General features: G+C 61.9%; 1 protein-coding gene across 6 annotated transcripts; it reads right to left on the reverse strand.

The window, feature by feature from the left end:
• Positions 1 to 61: 61 nt before the first annotated feature.
• On the reverse strand, positions 62 to 17,883 carry LTBP3 (latent transforming growth factor beta binding protein 3). 6 transcript variants are annotated; one of them, XM_047691489.1, is made up of 28 exons: positions 17,045 to 17,881; positions 13,768 to 14,097; positions 13,416 to 13,618; positions 13,130 to 13,235; positions 12,819 to 12,911; positions 12,554 to 12,676; positions 11,901 to 12,059; positions 11,630 to 11,815; positions 11,094 to 11,110; positions 10,947 to 11,019; positions 10,694 to 10,792; positions 8,941 to 9,066; positions 8,725 to 8,856; positions 8,452 to 8,580; positions 8,089 to 8,211; positions 7,702 to 7,824; positions 4,901 to 5,023; positions 4,553 to 4,672; positions 2,886 to 3,014; positions 2,445 to 2,612; positions 2,197 to 2,280; positions 1,765 to 1,893; positions 1,523 to 1,660; positions 1,286 to 1,426; positions 968 to 1,129; positions 802 to 882; positions 563 to 694; positions 62 to 455 (listed from the first exon to the last, which is right to left on the reverse strand). In XM_047691489.1, exons 1-28 carry the CDS (start codon positions 17,364 to 17,366, stop codon positions 304 to 306), a joined length of 3,903 nt encoding a protein of 1,300 aa, XP_047547445.1. In that variant the 5' UTR covers positions 17,367 to 17,881; the 3' UTR covers positions 62 to 303. The 6 variants fall into 6 exon arrangements, 5 of the variants coding, with proteins under 5 accessions (XP_047547445.1, XP_047547448.1, XP_047547447.1 ...); XR_007120923.1 differs by having other exon boundaries at positions 313 to 455; positions 802 to 890; positions 971 to 1,129; positions 17,045 to 17,883; XM_047691492.1 differs by lacking the exon at positions 7,702 to 7,824 and having other exon boundaries at positions 17,045 to 17,882.
• Positions 17,884 to 17,954: the final 71 nt, after the last annotated feature.

Genomic DNA, 17,954 nt, shown 5'->3' on the forward strand with positions numbered 1-17,954 from the left:
AGCCCTGTGGAGTCCACGCCCACCACAGACATGAACATCAATTTGCTTGGAAAACCAAGAGTAAAGAGGCACGATCTGATTTATCGGTTGCCAGGAAATGCCCTCTGGGAGGAAGGCCGCCAGTGCCAGAGACCCAGTCTCTTCCTGTGAACTGGGCGGCGCTGCTGGGCGCAGGGAGGGGTCTGAGAGCCCTGGAGAGTCCCTGGGTCCGAGCCCCGAGTTGGGGCAGGCAGCAGAGGCTGAGCTTGCCTAGAGGCTCAGGCGGAAACCTCTCTCGCTGATGGCCGAGGTCCGGGCTCCGCGTCAGCGGCGGCGTTGGGGCACGCAGGCCCCGTGCGGGCGGCTGCGCGCGAAGCCAGCTTTGCAGACGCAGCGGAAGGAGCCGCTCGTGTTCACGCAGCGCTCGCTCTTGCACAGCAGCCCGCGCTGGTTCAGCTCCCGGCACTCGTCGATGTCTGGGGGTGGGGGCGACAGGTGCGGGCTTCACCGGGGCGCCAGAGTACGCAGCCCCCTTAGCTTGCACTCCTCCCTCCGGCCGCGCCCCACCCCGCCCCCGGCTCACCCACACAGCGCGAGCGAGAGGCGTCGAGCTGGAAGCCTCCAGGACACTCGCACACGGCGCCACCGGGCCGGGGCACGCAGCGGCCACTCACGCAGCGGCACTCGTCCGAATCCTCCTCTGAGCTGTCCTCTTCTGCGCAGGCCGGGAGAATGTCGACATTAACATCCACCTCCACTGCCTGCAGCCGGACTGGAACCCCCACCGACCACCACCACGCCTTGCCCTCCTGCTACACTCACCTCGAGGGGGCTTCCCCAGCAGCAGGGGACTCGCGTCCCAGAAAGAATTGCTCTCACTCTGCGACGTCGGGCACTGGGACCCTGGGAGGGACAGGGGCGGTCAGCGACGTGGATGCACCAAGCTCCCGCCCCAACCGCTCCGGGGGCGCGCGGCGGTTTGGCTCACCGGAGCTGCGCGGCGGGCAGGGGCGGCACTGGGCTCCCCAGCCGCGTCCCTGGCGACAGCAGCAGTCGTCGAAGGTGAGGGTTGGCCCGGCTAGGGGCCCCGCGCACATGCCGTCTTCTCCACGCTGGGCCCAGCACACGTCCCGCCGCTCCGGGGCACGCTCTGCGGAGGGAGACCCGGCATCAGCGAGGCGCCCCAAGGCGGGGGTGGGGGGCAATCGGCCCCCCGTTCCCACCCACCCTCGCGGGGGCCGCGATCCCGGAGCTCCACACAGCGGACCGGGCCCTCGGATTGGCCCAGGACAACTCTCGCCCTCACCGGCTGGGCTCTCCGGGAGCTGGCAATCGCGGCCGGAGGGCCCGGGCACCCAGGGCGGGCGGCACTCGCAGCGGTAGGAGCCCGGCAGGTTGACGCAGCGACCAGGGCGGCAGGCTGCCGGGTCCTGGCACTCGTCTACGTCTACGGGTAGCGAGGGCGTGTGCGGGGGTGGCGGTCACGGCTCGGCCCGGTCCCCGCTCCCCTCCTGTTTCCCCAGCCAGCAGGCCCGGGCCTCACCCATCTCCTCTGGGCTCAGACACTGGCGCTGCGCTGGGCTGTACTCGGCCGGGGGCGTGCAGGCACAGCGGTAGCCGCCGCGCGTGTTCTCACACACTCCGTTCCGGCAGTTGGACTCGTCCAGGCACTCGTCCACGTCTGCGGGGAGGAAAAGCGCCCGTGGAGGGAACCGGCCCGAAGTAGGGTGGTTGTGTGTGTCTCCCGGCCGCGGTCCCACGGCCGCGGGGATCGCCTGCACTCACCCACGCACTCCAGTAGGTTCCCGTCGTAGTAGAAGCCTTGCTTGCAATAGCACTCGTAGCCCGGCTGCGTATTCACGCACTTGCCCTCCTTGCAGATCTCCGCCCCAAACAATATGCACTCGTCGATGTCTGCGGAGGGACAAGCCGTGGGCGCCCGGTGGTCTTTACCTGAGCGGCGGCTCTGGCCCGCAGCCAGGGAAGTGGGGGCGGGGCTAACCGCGGGAGAGAAGCAAACTCAGCGCGAGAGGCTTTTTCGGGCCGGGACGTGTGCGTGCTAGGGGCGGGGCAGACGCTGAAGATGTGGGCGGGGCTTACCCCAGGGCCCGCTACCGACCTAGCGGGCACGGGCGGGATCGGGGCGGTCCGAACCTCGGTGGGCGGGGCGGGGCGGGGCGGGGCGTGCCCGGTGGGCGGAGTCGTTTCGGGGCTTACCACGGTGGGCTGGGATGCCGTAGTTGACAATGTTGTTGTCTTGGGTGTAGCCCTTCCCGTCTGGGCAGAGGCTGTGGAACTCAGCTGCGGGGAGAGCGCGGCCGCGGGGAAGAAAGGAGGCACGACTGAGCGCGCGCGCACTAGCCGCTGGGCTCAGGTCGGAGCTCTCCGCCGCCATTTCCCACCGACCCAGGAAGGGGCCGTCTCCCCAGCACATTTCCAAAAATGAAGAAACTGAGACTCCTGACCTGAGCTGTAGACTGGGCAGGGATAGATCTCACAGTGGTCTCCCCAGCCAGCTCCCAGCGAACAGCAGCATTCCTGCTGGGTGACATTGGTGGCCAGTACACTGTCGCAGAACACCGTGTCATCGAAGTTAAGGTAGCACTCCTTCTTGTGGTGGGGCGGCTCCACCTCTGAGGGGAGAGGAGGGAAGCTCAGGGTCCTGCAAACAATCCTGCCTACCCACGCTCCCCACCAGTCTGGTTCCTCTGCTCCCTCACCTTCCCTGGCTCCCCTCAGCCGCCCTGTCAGAGCCAAGTTCCAACCTCAAAGTGGCATTCAGGGCCCTCCTGCAAGGTCCAGCCCCCCACCCCCACCCCCAGACTCTCAGGCAAAAGGGATTTCTCCTTGTTCCCCTGATTCCAGAGGCTGGGACCAGCACCCGTCTCTGAACCCAGGCCACTCACCCTCACAGCCGTGGTGGTCCTGGGTGGGCGTGAAGCCCTCGTCACAGATGCAAGCGTAGGAGCCCTGCAGGTTCTCACAGGCCCCGTGGGGAAGGCACAGGCCAGGGTCCTGACTGCATTCATCTATGTCTGTGGCCAGCAAGGGAAGCAGGAAGAGTTGCTCCAAGGAAACCAGCCCTTCCTTCCCTACGGGGTGTGCCTCCAGGGACTCACACAAGCTCAGAACCCAAACTTCCACTTTGATCTCAAAGTGCACACAACACGATGTCCACTCGGGTCTGTCTGTGCGTGTGACTAGAGGTGAGCACGTTCACTGTCTTCTGCCATTCACACGGTAGGTTTTAGGTGCCATGGCTGTCACCAGCAACAAATGGGAGTCCTAACTCTTAGCCCCGCATCTGGGGACTTTTGGTTTGGCCTCCTCATACATTTCAGTTTCATCCTTTATTCTAAATACTGGCACCCCCAAATCTATGTTCAGGGCACTCTCCCCTAAAACCACAACTGACTCCTCCCAGATCTCTGTGCTTTGCACACCCTGTTCTTCGGGCCTGGAATACCATGCCTGCTTCTCTCTGCATGGGGACTTTATTTATGCCTTAGGAAACCATCTTTAGGGGCACCTGGGTGGCTCAGTCATTAAGCATCTGCCTTCAGCTCAGGTCATGATCCCAGGGTCCTGGGATCGAGCCCCGCATCGCATCAGGCTCCCTGCTCAGCGGGAAGCCTGCTTCTCCCTCTCCTACTCCCTCTGCTTGTGTTCCCTCTCTCGTTGTGTCTGTCAAATAATAAGATCTTTAAAAAAAAAAAAAAAGGAAATGCAATGTTTTCTCACATTTCCAAGGCAATTAAAAAAAAAAAAGGAAAAAAAAGAAAAAAAAAGGAGGGGTGCTTGGGTGGCTCAGTGGTTTAAGCCTCTACCTTGGGGTCAGGTCATGATCTCACAGTCCTGGGACTGAGTCCTGCATCCGGCTCTCTGCTCAGCAGGGAGACTGTTTCCCACCCTCCCCACCCCCCGCCTGCCTGTGATCTCTGTCAAATAAATAAATAAAATCTTAAAAAAAAAAAAGAGGGGCGCCTGGGTGGCTCAGTGGGTTAAAGCCTCTGCCTTCGGCTCAGGCCATGATCCCAGGGTCCTGGGATCGAGCCCCATGTCGGGGTCTCTGCTCACCAGGGAGCCTGTTTCCTTCTCTCTCTCTCTGCCTGCCTGTTACTTGTGATCTCTGTCAAATAAATAAATAAAAATCTTAAAAAAAAAAAAAGATACCATCTTTTTGCTCCAAGTTCCAGTTCAATTGTCCCCTCTCTGTTGCCAATTAATCACTTATGCAGACCTCTTCTGGCACCCTGAATGGTAGGAATCAACTCACATGTCAGCCTCCCCTAGTGGGGGCCCTGGGTTGTCGCTCCGTACCTGGCACATAGTGCAGAAGCTGGCAGATAGCCGGTTCTCAGGAAATTGCTGGCTACCGCACATACGGCGAGCGGGCACCCAGTAGGCACACTGTAATTACTTTCATTATTGTTGCTACTGTAGGTGAAGGAGTTGAAGGGGGAGTGAATGTGTGGATGGACGGATGGATGGAAAGACAGATCGACAGGGAGTCTAGATTCCTGCCATTCCCCGCCAGCCCTCCTTGGTGACTCTCAGCCAATCTCCCCCATACCTTGGCACTTCCTGCCGCCTACCAGCCGATGCCCCTGGGGACAGAGACATCGGTAGGAGCCATTGGTGTTGATGCAGTCACCCCCAATGCAGGCTGCGGGGAAGTCACACTCATCGATGTCTGCAGAGGATCAGAGAGGTGGGGAACCTCAGGGGCTCACCCAGCTCGGACAGCCCAGCCCGAGGCTGCCAAGGCTTCCCGCAGAGCCCCGGGTCAGGCCCGCACCCCAGCCCCGATGTTGGATCTGGAGGGGGCGCTGGACAGGGGAGTGCCTGGCTTGGAGCCCAGCCCGGGGCAGCCCCGGGGTAGGGAGGAACAGGCTAACTCCCAGCCCTCCGCCCCGCTTACCCTCGCATCTGCTCCGGTCTCTTGACAGATGGTAGCCAGAGAGGCACTGACACTGGAAGGAGCCTGGCGTGTTGGTGCAGATGCCGTTGTCACACACATCCCCCGCCTCACACTCATCCACATCTGTGGGGCACAAGGGGTGTCAGAGGGCCAGCGTGGGATGGTCTCAGGCCTCTGCTACCCTTTTCCCACTCGCGCCTAAGACATGCAGTTGAGGCCAATATTGCTTAAGGGAAGCAGAGGCCCCTCAGCCCCTCCGTGCAGCACGCCCTGCCCTGGGAATCGGGCCGGGTGCTTCCAGGGAGCCTGGGCCACGGCCGGTTCCAAAGAGCTCAAGCCTCAACCTTCATCGTCCTCACCAAACAAGGGCACCCTCCGCATCCCCTCTTCCCATACTGCCCTGACCTCCCTTGCCTCAGATGCTCTCGCCTTTCCCCCACCTACCATGGCTCCCTTTCTGCCCACGTAAATAAGCTCCTGTCTTTGTCCTTCTGGCAGAATAATGTCTTCTGCTTGCACAGTAAAGGAACTTGAACTTGGCCTGCCCCTGAGAGCATGCTTCTTTGCAGTCCTTTCTGGCAGAAGCTGGTTCTTGGCCACAGGTCAGATCCCTTGCAAGCCACTCTGCCTCTGAGGTGCACCAGGCCCCCCTGCCAGCCTCCCCCTTCTCTCTTGCTGTCAGCACTCACCTCCCTAGTCTCCCCTCCTCTATCTTGCTCCCCACCCTAGGACTTTACAGCATCCAAATGGTCAGCCAGGCCCAGCCTCTGACCTTACACCCTGGATCAGTTTCTGTGACCTTCACTTTGGTGGCAGCCACTCACTGTCAGGACGACGGCCTGGGAGCTGCCCCACCGTGGGCATCCCAGATACTGCTGCCTTCCCACTGCCTCTGCTGCTCTTGAGGCCCCCAGCCCACCCTCTCTCCCTCTCTCCCGGGGGCCCATGCCCCCTTCTCCTTCCTCCGCGCCGGTCTGGGAGGCCATGCCTGCCCCTGGGCCTCCAGATCTTGGGTGCTGGCACCCACTAGGCTGAGCACCCTAGGTCACAGCCACTCCCTCTGACCTTGGGCCCTGCCTGATCCTCAGCTGGCGCCACCCTATCCCTCCTCCTCAGGCTGGACTTCTGGAAAGTCCCTAGGCAGCTCCCACGCCCTTGGGCAGTCCCAACCCTCTACAGGTCATTACAAGTCCCCCACTGGACTCAGGCCCTTTATTGCTCATTGAGAAAATTAAGGGTAGTCTTTACCCTCCCAAAAATCATTACATCCATTAGGTCAAGAGATGTCCCTTCTGTCTGTGGCTCCTCCCCCCACTGCCCTTTCCCTGAGCTCCCTTTTCTGGCATCTCCTCAGCCTACATCCCTAAACCCCATGCTGGCAGAGCCCCAGGTCTCACTCTTCCCCACTTGCTGCCTGCCTCTCCTGGTCCCCTCACACCACAGAAGCCACCCTACCAAGGTCACCAGGGACTTTCTTTTCTCACCACTCAGTTCTTACTTTTCAAGAACCTTTCAGTTACATTTGGCTCATCATCTTCTGCCCTGGAAGCCTCTCCCTGGTTTCTCAGCTGGGACTCCCTGAGCCTCCTTCCATCCCTCCTCCCCCATCTCCCACTCCTGTTCCCCTACCTTCCACTGATGTGGCTTTGCCCACAAGGCTCTGCTGAGGCTCCCCTCACTGGACCCACCCTCCTTGGCTGGGCAGGCGCACCCCAAGGTTCCACGGCCCCCGGCAGTCCACAGTTCCCCTGGGTGTGTGTGTGTGTGTGTGTGTGTCTGGCCCAAAGCTTCCAATCTGTACGGCCCACCCTCTGCCAGCATCTCCAGCCTAGAGGCCCACAGGGACACCCACACAAATGGTCCAGCATGAAACGGTGTCTTCCTTCTCCAATCTGCACCACCCTGGAGACCCTGTCCCAGTGAACAGCACAACCACAGTTACCCAGGCCAGAAAGCTGGAGGGTCCCTCGCTCCCCCCCCTCACCCGGACATCCAGTTAATAAGCTCAGGGAACATGCTTTAACATTTCCCTACTACCACACCATCCCCAGACCATCCTGGGGCTGCTACTCCCATCACTGCCACCACCATCTGTGCCCTGGGTCTCCAGGGGACCTCCGGCTACTTGCCACACTCAGCAGCAGGAAACTTTCCAAAGCAAATGGTGACTCTTGTCACCCTTCCCCTTAAAAGCCAGACCTCCTGGGCAGGGCAGGGGTGGGTGGGGGAGTGGGGCCCTGCCCCTCACCAGCCAGCCTCCGCCCCGCCCCCTGCTTACACCTTACAGTTTGTGGCACAGTCCGAGCTGGTTTGCACTTCTGAGTCTGCTGATGCTGCCTTTCTTTGCTTGGCTAATTCCTACTGGTCCTTTAAGACGATTCAGGCCTGGCACCCACCTTCCAGCCAGGCCCACAGCCCTGCGCTCTCCCGTCTGTGTGTAACGTTCCTAAGTTTCTCTGAATCTCTGAATCCCAGCCCGCCTCTTGGTGCATAAGAAACAGTGCAGTGGGACTATCAGCGCCCCTCCCCCCTTCTTTTATGCCCCCCCACTTTAAATTTAAGTAACGTGCTTTGCAGAAGCAAAGAAATCAGAAGCCTTGGGTCCCTAAGACCCTTCCTACATAGAAATTCTGGTGGCCTTTCATCGGCCAGGTTCCTTAAGAAACGAGTGAATGGGTCCGTGACCTGGGGGGAGGATCAGCTACCTCCTGCCCCCCGTGGGACGGACGGGGTGGCCGGGTCCCCAGCTTCCACGCGTGAGTGGGTGCAGGGGCGTTGGAGTGGGGAGGGCTGGGGCTCACCCTGGCAGCTGCGGCCATCGGGTGCAGGCGCGTAGCCCTGGGCGCACGTGCAGCGGAAGGAGCCTGGGAGGTTCTCGCACCAGCCGGGCGAGCAGGGGCTGCCCTCGGCACACTCGTTCACGTCTGCGGCGGCGAAGGCTCGCCTCGGTAGCCGCCCCACTGCAGCCGGCGCGGTACCGGGGTGGGGGGTCTCCTCGTCCCAGGACGGGGGAGGCCCCACCGGCCAGGCGCCTCTCACCGCCATCAGCCCCGCCCCTGCCCTCACCGGATCCCGGAACTGCCGGGTCGCAGGACGGCTCCGCATGGGCCCCCGCCCATTTGCGGTCCAACCTTCCCTTCCCGCCCCGCATACGAGACTCAGCCGCCGCCCCCTACCCCCGCTCTCACCGCGGCAGGCCCCGCCCCCCTGGCTGCGGTAGCCGGGCTGACAGGCAATGCACTTGAAGCTCCCGGGTTTGTTCTCGCATTTGCTGTCCGGGCAGGAGCTAGGGTCTCGGCACTCGTCGATGTCTGCGTGGGGTGGGGGTGGGGGGCGGAGAAGGAGGGAGATCCGTTCGAGGACAACGTGGCGGGCCAGGCGTTCAGTGTCCTCAGCAGGGCCTCCTTCGGTTACAGGTCAGCAAGGCGAACCCGGCCCTCCGGGCTCCCGCAGCCCAACCTCGGGGAGGCCCAGAGTCCGGGGCCCGTGCCCCCAGCCCTGGTCGAGAACAGCTGAGGACCCCCTGTGGGCCTGGATGGGGCCTCCCCCACCTTCGCACACAGGCGGTCGTGAGGCCTTGAGCCGGTAACCGGGGTAGCAGTTGCACTTGTAGTGGCCCGGGAAGTTGAGGCAGAAGCCGCCGTCGCCGCACAGGTGGGGCTTGGCGCACTCGTTCAGGTCTGAGCGGGAGGCGGGGAGCGCGAGGAGCGCCCCGGGGGCGGCGGAGGCGGTTAGTCTGCGCGCCGGAGGGGGAGACCCCCATCCCCCCATCCCCCACCCCGTCCCCCCATCCGCCCTTCCCGCGCCGCCCGCGCCGCGCTCACCCACGCACGAGCGCCCCCCGGCGCCGACGTGCAGGCGGTAGCCGCGGTTGCAGTGGCAGTTGTAGGAGCCGCCGGTGTTCATGCAGACGCCCCTCCCCGCGCCGCACGGCTCCGCCTCGCACTCGTTCACGTCTGAGAAGGGCGCGCGGGCGGGGAGACGTCACAGGGGCGTTGGACCCACGGCCGCCCCCGGGCCACCCACCCTCCCGCGCTCACCCACGCAGTAGCGGTGCTGCGGGTGCGACCGGTAGCCCGGGTTGCAATGGCAGGAGTAGTCCGAGGGGCCCGGGACGCACTCCCCGTGGCCACAGATGTTCTGGTTCAGGCGACACTCGTCTGTCTCTGGGGGCGGGGGGGGGGGGCATGGTCGAGGAGGGGCCTGAGTAGGAAACACTTTCTGCCACGTTCCCCCGCCCCCCCCCGCCCCTCCATTATCCCAATACCCCTACCAATGGGCCCTGAGACACAGCCCTCCAGTCACCTCAATATTTAAAACCCTGCATTGGTAGTCACTCCCTTATCCTCTAGCCCAGTGATCCCAACACCCTTGCTTCAGGGACCTGGGCCCCCCATTCCACAATGGTTAATTTCCTCCCCCTCCCAAGGCAAGCAGGAACTCATTTCCTGGGAATCTGCTTGCCCCCTGGTTGTGCCTAAGCGGTCAGATCAAGAACCCCCTTCACCACTGTCTTTGTCACCAGTCTTGAACTCCCTGCCTCCCACCACTCCCTCCTTTAGGTCCCCAACACCCCCACCCCAGCAGCATCCCGGGACTTGATCTGGAGCTCCACCCCACCCTAAACAGGCAGGCTGTTCTTTTCTCCTAGAGTATCTCTCCCTGGAACTCCTTAACACACCCCCCTCCCAGAAGCCTCCCCAGGTGCCTCTTCCCCCACCTTCCCACAGCTCCCAGGGCTGTCATCACATTGTCCCAGCCTGGACAAGCCTCCAGGACGGCCACCTTCCCCATGGGTCCTCAACCCCAGAGCACAACCAGCCTCCTAGATTTCAATCAGGCTGATGGCTCCCTTGCAGCTTAGGGAGTCCACACAGACTCAGACTAGGACCTGGCTCCAGGGTGTGACGAGGAGGCGGGGGGGGGGGGGGGGGGGGGGGGGGGGGGGGGGGGCAGCCGCTGAACCATGAAGCTAAGTGCACACACTTTCACGGTATGAAAAGGTGAAATGATACTTAGTATGTAAAACCCTCCAGTCAGTGCCTGGCACAAGGCAACTGCTCAGCCATAGCTAGCAATTATCATGATGCCCCAAACCCCACAGACACTTCCCACAGCCTTTGGGATCAAACCCAAGCCTCTTAACAAGGTTCTGTGCATTGGCCCTGCCTGGGTTCAACAACACTTGGTCTGTGTGTGGTTTTCCCTCCTCCACCAGTGTTTCGTGCCCTTTGCCTGGGCTTCACCTGGAATGTCCCTTTTCCCAACCTGCACACCCCTTCCTTCCCCACTTCTTGTTCATTTCTAACACTCTCTAAAGCCCGGCCCAGGAAGCCACCTTTCGTTGCCAGGCTACGTATTATCATAACCCCCAGACTTCTTTCCTTCTCTGATTAATTTTTGTACGACATTTACAAGACATACTCGATTTTTAGACACTAATCTGTTGCCTGTTTACTCTGCAAGAACGGAGAATTTCTGGCTTTAGTTTGCTACTGTATCCCCAGCACCTAAACTGTGCCTGGCACATAGTAGGTGCTCAATAAATATTTGTTGAATCAATGAATGAATGAATAAAGTGTCTTAAGACTGGACAGAGCTCCACAATACCCAGAATGGGGTCTCTGCTGCACACGATGGCTTCCCCAGGGCCCAGTCCAGGGCCCGGCACCCAGTAAGCCCAGGGTAAGTGTTAGTGCTCAGGAAGGACTGGGTGGGGTTGGGTAAGGGAGGAGTAAAATGAAGCCAGGCACGTGGCTTCTCTCAGTTGTGGCCTCAGCGGGCAGGTCTTACCTGTGACCTGAGTAGGAGCGATCTCCACCGCACTGCGGGATGGTGGCAGGTCTGGCAGGAACCAGCGCACAGTGGGTGGCGAGGGCCGGGAAATCAACTCTGTAGACAGCAGTGTACACCCATCAGGGGGTGTGGGGGATGGGAAAGACACCCCTCTCCGGGTGCACCCGGCTTCACAATCCCCTGATGGCCAGGCTGTCCACCACCCCTGGGGACAGCCCTTGAGGACTGGTTCCTGCAGTGAGCAGCTCACCCGGGTAGGGCCTGGCGGGAGATGTGGTGGCAGTCGGGTGGCTCTGGGCTGCTGACTGCTCCTCGACCACTGGCTGTGAGTAACAGCAGCATGAGCCCACTGTCGCCTTCGCTTCCCTGCCCCTCCCACCCAGGCTTTCATACTCACTGAGTCCGTGCTCACCCCTAAAAGGGAAGAAGATGGGGCATTAGTGCAGGGCTGGGGGAAGAGGGGAAAGGAGTTAAGATTGGGATGGGCAGTTGGTGTTTGTGGTCAGGGTCTGAGAGTTCGACGATCATGTCTCTGGGTCAAGTGTCAAGAGTTAGATCCTGGGGTCAGGGAGTGTGTGCATCACGGTCAGGGGAACAGGTATAGGGTGCAAAGGTTGGTCAAGGGCCTTGGATTATAGCTAGGGTCTAAGTCCTTGGGTCAGGAGTCAGAAGGCCAGATCTAAGGACACCATTTGGGCTGGTTCAATGCCCTGGTCTGGAAATCAAAGGGGTTCCAGGTCAGATCTGGAGAGCGATGGTCAGATTCTGCTGATTAGGGGATAGATCCTGGGGTTACAACCTTGGGTAGGGATGAGAGGGCCAATTCTGGGGGTCTGTGGTTAGGTCAAGGATTAGGAGTTGGGGCATCAGGAGTCAAGGGGTCAGGTCTAGGCGTTCCACATCTGTCAGGGAATGGAAAGGCTCAGGCCAGACCTCGTTCTTCCTCTGTGTCCTCAGGTGGTGGCGCCCGGCTGGGGCTCTCCGGGAGCTGCTGGGGCTTGGGTGGCCCGTCGGGGTGCAGGAAAAGGGAAAAGTCACTTTCGCCCTGAATGGTGAGGGTCTGGTGGGAAGTGAGGATGTGGTACCCCTTCCCGGCTGGACAGATCTCCTTGAAGGCAGCTGCGGCCAGAGCAAGGGGCAGAGAAGTGAGTGTTTCCCGGACGGGCGTGTGGACGGCCCCTCAGCCCCATGCGCTGCAGCTCACCGGTGCCGTCGGCAGGGCAGCGCTGGCACCTTGCACCCCAGGCCTTGCCCACGCTGCAGCAGCAGAGCTGGCGGGTGAGGCGCGTGGCCAGTGGGTGCTGGCACTGGTGCTCAGGGCTCACCAGGCGGAAACACAGGCTCTTCTCCTCCAGCTTGTCCGCTGCAGGGGGCCACGGGCGGGCATGGGCATCTGCACTTGAACGCGGCCCGTGTCCCTCCTCCCAGCTGCTTCAGACCTGGCCTCTTGGGCTCAGACAACCCTTGATCCTCTGTGGCCTCTGACCTCAGGCGACCCTGAGTTCATGTGATCTGTGAACCTGTGTTTCTCTGACCTCACATGATCCCTGAAATCTCTGTGACCACTGGCCCCACTGACCCCTGACTTGGCTGCTCTAGACTTCATCCCTCCTACCCATCAAGCCCATGATCTCATATGACCCTCATTCTATATAGTCCTTGACCCCATGTAACCTCCAACCAGATCTCCTGTGACTCCTGACCCCACTGATCCCTGATCCTATCAGCTCTGGGCCTTACTCCTCCTGCAATCGACCCTTGACCCCACTCTGACCTCTGATCCTTGCTGCCTGGAGCCTTGCCTCTCCAGTCCGTGCCTTGTGACCTCCCATGGACCTGAGCCCCCCTCGTTCTCACCTATGCACTGTGTTCGGGAGGCGCCCAAGCTATGGCCGGGTGGGCAGACGCAGCGATAGGAGCCCGGGTTGTTGAGGCAGTCACCATGGCGACACATGCCTGGCATCGCGCACTCGTTGATGTCTACGGTAAGCGGAAGTGTGACCCTCTAGTGTGCGGTCCCAGGGTGACAGCCAGCTTCTCCAAGAACCTCAGGGTCCTGCCCCACCCACCTTGGGGCCTCCCCCAGTGACAAGGGGCTTCAGACTCTCCTGGTGGGCCATACCCTGGCAGTGGGTGCTGTTGAGTCTCTTGTAGCCCTGGGGGCAGTCAGCGCCCACCTCCCCACGTAGAGGTCCCGGCTTTTGCACCCCTGTGTCTGCAGAGAGAGACGGCGTGCAGGGGAGGACACTGGGGGGTCCGGTGGGGAGGGAAAGGAGGGCACTGCGGGGGAGCACAGCCGGAGGCTGCGGGGAGTTTGGTGGGCAGTAAGAGGCTCAGGCTGCGCTGGCCTGGGGGTCCAACCCCTGCAGGGGAGGAAGGGGTGGGCGTGGGTCCAGCCTGCGGTGGCCCGAACCCCTGAGCCCCGGCACTCACACTGCAGCTGGGGGCACTTATGGCACTTGCTCTGGCCCCAGGCGGTGCCGATGCTCCCGCAGCAGTCTTCCTGCTTGGTGAGGCCCGGGAGGGGGTTGCTGCCGCACTAGGGGAAGTTGGGATGAGGGGGTCACAGAGCGCCCAGCCCCACCTGACCTTCCTCCTAGGGGCCTTTTCTTCCCCCTGTCAGCCCACAGACCCCTGTTTTGCACAATCCCCCTTGGAATGGGGACAGGGCAACCCTGAGACCCAAGGGCCGGTCCAGCTGGACTGTGGATTCACTCACGGGCTGCTTGGGCAGCGTGTCCTGGAAGCAGCGGCCCAGGGGCTTCTGGGTGGGTGGCCGGGGGTGCTGGGGCTTGGGGTGCGGCAGCAGGTGCTGCGAGGGGGCGGGACCCTCGGCATTCGGTCCCTCGATGCGATGCACTTGGACCGAGGCCTCGGGCGGATGGTGGACGCGCACGTTCACCACGGGGGGCGGGGCCTGCACTGGGGGCGGGGCAGGGGGCTTCAGGGCTGCCCCCGACCACAGGTAGTCGTGCAGGTTGGGGGATGGGAGTGGGCGGGGCTCCTCGAGGTCCCGCCGCCCTAGTGCCCGCCCACTTCGGCCTCCCCGGGTCTGCCCAGTGGTCCGGTACCTTCTGCTGAGATCTGTCCCGGCCCGAGGGGCACCAGGAAGGCTGCATGCTGGGGAGGGGGCCCCTCCCCGGGCCCGGGCGGATCCGCGATCACCTGGACCGCATAGATGGCGTGCTTGCTGGCCACAGACTCGCTCTCTGGAGCCAGGGGCGGCAGCGCGCCTGTGGACAGGGTCCCGGCCCGGCCCAGCCCAGGGCCTGAGCCGCCGGTGCCCCCGCCAGCTCCTCCAGCGGGCACCTGGCAGAAGCGACCGGTGAAGTCCGGGGGACACAGGCACTGGTTTCGGGAGGAGCACTGGCCACCGTTCATGCAGGGCAGAGGGCACACCACTGAGGAGAGGACGTGCATCAGGGACCAGGCCCAGTCCCCCACACACATCCTGTCTATTTTCCTCCTCCTTACTTCCTTGCCACCCACTGACTCTGTCCCCCTTGGGAAGCTCGGTTTTGGAACCCGCAGAAGCTGATCTCTAGGTCCTCCAATATCCTTCTACCCATGTCGGCTTCTGGAGTCTGAAGTCCTGGACTTAAAATCCTCGCTAAAAGGCCATGCGGCAGCTGGTGGCTGAGCACTTTGCTCCCTGTCCCTGTGCCTCCGTCTGTAGGGATGTTTGTCGTATCTATTGAATGAGGTGATGCCTGTACAGATAGTTAGCACAGTGCCTGGCCCACGGAAGGTGTTTAATAAGTAGTATCGAATGATGATGGTGATCACGGTGCCGGAACAGCCGTTTTCTCCTCTGGCTTTCTCCTCCAGACTCTCCTGGGAATATGATCTCTATCTGGCACTTTCACCTCTTCCAAATTCTCTCCCATTCAGACCTCAGCCCTCTCTGAGCTCTCCCCTCGACCACCAATCTCCCTTTGTCGGGCCAACCCAGGGCCCACACCTCACCACTATCAGCGATGCCCTTGGGCACCTCAACCCTGGGGAGATGTGCCTTGTGCTTCCCCCACTCCTCCTCATACCTTGGACTACCACCGGGAAATCCCTGACTGCCTAGATCATTCTACTGAGCCTCAGAGGCCCCATCTCTACCGGTCCCACTCTACACAGTTCCAGCCTCTGTACAGTCTCATGAATCCACCTCCCCTCCTCCTCATGCCCTCTGCCCCTCCCGTGCCTTGAGCCTTGCCACCCATGCTCCTTGATGGCTTCCTGCCTGTCCACAGCCCAGCACCCCCAGAGAAACCCGCCTCCGGCAAAGCCCTGGCATGTCACACCCCTGCCTGTTGCTTGCTTCCTTGCCCAAACATTTAAGGCTCTCCATGGCCCAGAATGAATCTTCTATAAGCCGATCCCCCTCTGCTCTTTCCACGCGCACGCCGCACCCTCACACTCCTCTCCCTCCTCCCACAGCTATGCCCCATCTCCTGCCTCCATTGTTTTATTCATGCCTTTCCCTCCCCTTCAGGGCCTTGTCCCTCCACCTCTCCACATTCAAATATTTCCAGCCTCAGCTTCTCCTCCAGGAAGGGAGCCTTTCCTCGCCTTACGCTTGACTTGTTATATTTATGTCTGTCTCCCACACTGTAAAGGGTGATTTGGAGGGGCTGTGTCTGCCTCAGTTCTGGGACCCAGAGGAGGTTTGGGGGGCATAAATGAAGGAGTGACTGAGAGGCTGGGACCTATGTCTTTCTGTGACACGCATTCACAACCCACATCCAGCCTTGGGGCCCTGAGCTCACACACCAGACCCAGCCCCTCTCCTACCTGCCTCCTCCCTCCACCCAGCTGCCCTCACTTCCCAGAAGGGAAAGGTGGAGATGATGCTCTTCTGGACACCTGCAGGGCCTCAGAGGGACAACCCACAGCCATGGCCATCAGGGTCTGGGTAAGAGCGTCCCGGGCCAGCTCATCCTGCCAGGACTCTCAGCACAGGAGGGGTGTGTCCCGGGCTAGGGGAGGCAGGATCCTCTCCTTCCTGCCTCCCAGTGAGTCACCCATAGCGGTGAGGGTGACCTCTCAATGACACCCGCCCACTGTGGCCTGGGCACCGAGCCTGGGGATGTGGGCAACACAGATGGAGACAGCAGCCTGGGCAGGATGGCCAGGGGGTCTGGGAGGCTGGGCCCACATACACTCACATGCATGGTCATTTTCTTTCTCTCTCTCTCTCTCTCTCACACACACACACACACACACACACACACATTCATTCTGGCACCAACACAAGCTCACAGAAACACTCCCATAGTGACTGGAGACATGCACCCAAGACAACACAAAGAAACATGTAATTAATCAGAGAGTGTCACTGTAAAGCCCATGCATGTACACAAGCGCGCATGCACACACACACACACATACACACACACACACACACACATCTCATGAGAACTAAGAACCACATCAGGGAGGTTCCTCAGGTCTGTGAGTTGGTATGTGAGTAGGAATGTGTAAGAGGGGCCGTCTTGCTGGTGCCATCCTGGGCCCAGCCTAATTACCCTGTCCAGGAGGGTAATTACTGCCGGGACACCTCCCCCAGCCTGGCCCACAGGGCCCTAGCGGGAGGCGAGCCCCACTTCAGGCCTGGCCCTTTGAAGAGAGACGCTGGGGAAGGGGTAGGCTCCAAGTGGAACTGGGGAGTCATGAGGGCTTGTTGGGGAGGGGAGACTCTGAGGCAGAGCTCTTGAGAGCTTATGGGGAAGGCAAAGAAGGGACAGCAGGATAAAGAGGGAATGAGGACCCAAACCAGCCCCTGCTTCCAGGCCTGCACTCCTCTCTAAGCCTAAGCACCTCTTCCCTCCCAGAACTTGCCAATATCTAACCTCTTCACCCCAAGCCCTGGCCTTGGCTCCTCCCGGAGCATGCAGGTGTCTACCCCTGGCAGGCCCTGCCGTAGACATCTTGAAAGGACTTTTCCTATTTCTTCCAGCAACTCTGTTTCTTAGGGGAATATCTACCCCTTCTCTGTGACCTCTGGGCCCCAGCTGACATCCTGCAAAAGCCCCTGTGTGCTGAACCTGACTCCCTTTCAGAACCCAGCGACTTCCCAGAGGCCTGTGTCATCCGGGACCCCAGCAGGACCCCACATCTGAGGCCTCAACCCTAACGCAAAGCGGTGAAGTTCTGGTCCACGCAGCCTCGCCGCTGCTGCCTGCCCCAGGACTCCAGCCTCCCAAGCCTCTCGTGTCCCTGGAGCCCCAGGCCCCCAGAGCTCCGCTTTCCGCACCCCCGGGGCTCCCAGCGTCATATACCCTACTCCGCCCTGTCTCCCCTATTTGTCCGGGTTCCTGCCTTCCCGCTCCCCCGGCCGGTGCCCCCGGCCCTCACCCACGCGGAAGCCGGAGCCCGTGAGCGTATCGGTGCTGTGGCCGTTCTCTCCGATGAGCGTCATGTTGGAGCCCTGCTGACAACTGTCCCGACACTGGCCCTTGAGACAGGTCCGCTTGCAGATCACCGGCGCAAAGACCACCTTGAAGCGCTCGCGGGCCAGCGCCCCGCCCCCGCCAGCGCCCCGCTCGCCCGCCGGCCCCCCCTCGGCCCCGCCGCCCGGGCCCAGCGGCAGCAGCAGCAGCAGCGCCAGCAGCCCCGCCGCCCCCGCCCCGCGCATCTCAGGGGCCAGGCCGCCAGCAGCCCCGCGGGGCCCGGGCATCCGGGGCCGCAGGACCCGGGGGGCGCGCCGGGGCCGGGGCTATGGTCGCGGCGCCCGGGCGCGGGGAGGGGGAGGAGTTGGGGTAGCAAGCCGGGAGCCCGGGGAGAGGGGAGAGAAGGCAGCAGGAGAGAGGAACGGAGGAAGCGCGCAGGGAGGGGACGGCAGGCGCGGGAGGGGGGCCCGGTGCGAGGCAAAGAGATGGAGGCTGGACTGCGGGGAGCCCAGAAACTTCCAGAGCCCCGGGAAGGAGCCCCGCCACGAGCCGGAGCCGGGGCCGGGGATTGGGGTCGGGGGACGCCTGCGAAGGCCCCAAACTGAGGCGGCCGCGCGGAGGCCGAGCGAGTTGAGGCGGAGAGGAGGAGCGAGGGGAGAGGAAGGCCGGGCGGCCGGCCCGCTCCGCGCCTCCCCCGGCCGGGCTGGGCTCCCGCGGCCGCCGGGAAGCAGGGAGCGCGCGGGGCGGACGCAGGGAGAAGTGAGCAGTTGTTTTCCCTGGCTGCGGCGCGGCGGCGGCGGCGAGGGGGGCTGGGACGCTGGCCCCGGGCCAGGGAGACAGTTTTTTTTTTTTTTTTTTTTTTTTTTTTTTTTTTT

This window comes from Lutra lutra, chromosome 10 (genome assembly GCF_902655055.1).
Source record: "Lutra lutra chromosome 10, mLutLut1.2, whole genome shotgun sequence".
NCBI lineage: Eukaryota > Metazoa > Chordata > Mammalia > Carnivora > Mustelidae > Lutra > Lutra lutra.

What these genes read in the sequence shown, in the direction of transcription:
- LTBP3 (XM_047691489.1), bottom strand. Translation starts at nt 17,366, where the DNA reads ATGCCCGGGCCCCGCGGGGCTGCTGGCGGCCTGGCCCCTGAGATGCGC. An exon ending in CGATGGCCGCAGCTGCCAGG is followed by an intron (nt 5,024 to 7,701) that starts GTGAGCCCCAGC and finishes TGTGCCCCACAG; the next exon opens with ATGTGGATGAGTGTGAGGCG. An exon ending in TCTGAGCCCAGAGGAGATGG is followed by an intron (nt 1,427 to 1,522) that starts GTGAGGCCCGGG and finishes CGCTACCCGTAG; the next exon opens with ACGTAGACGAGTGCCAGGAC.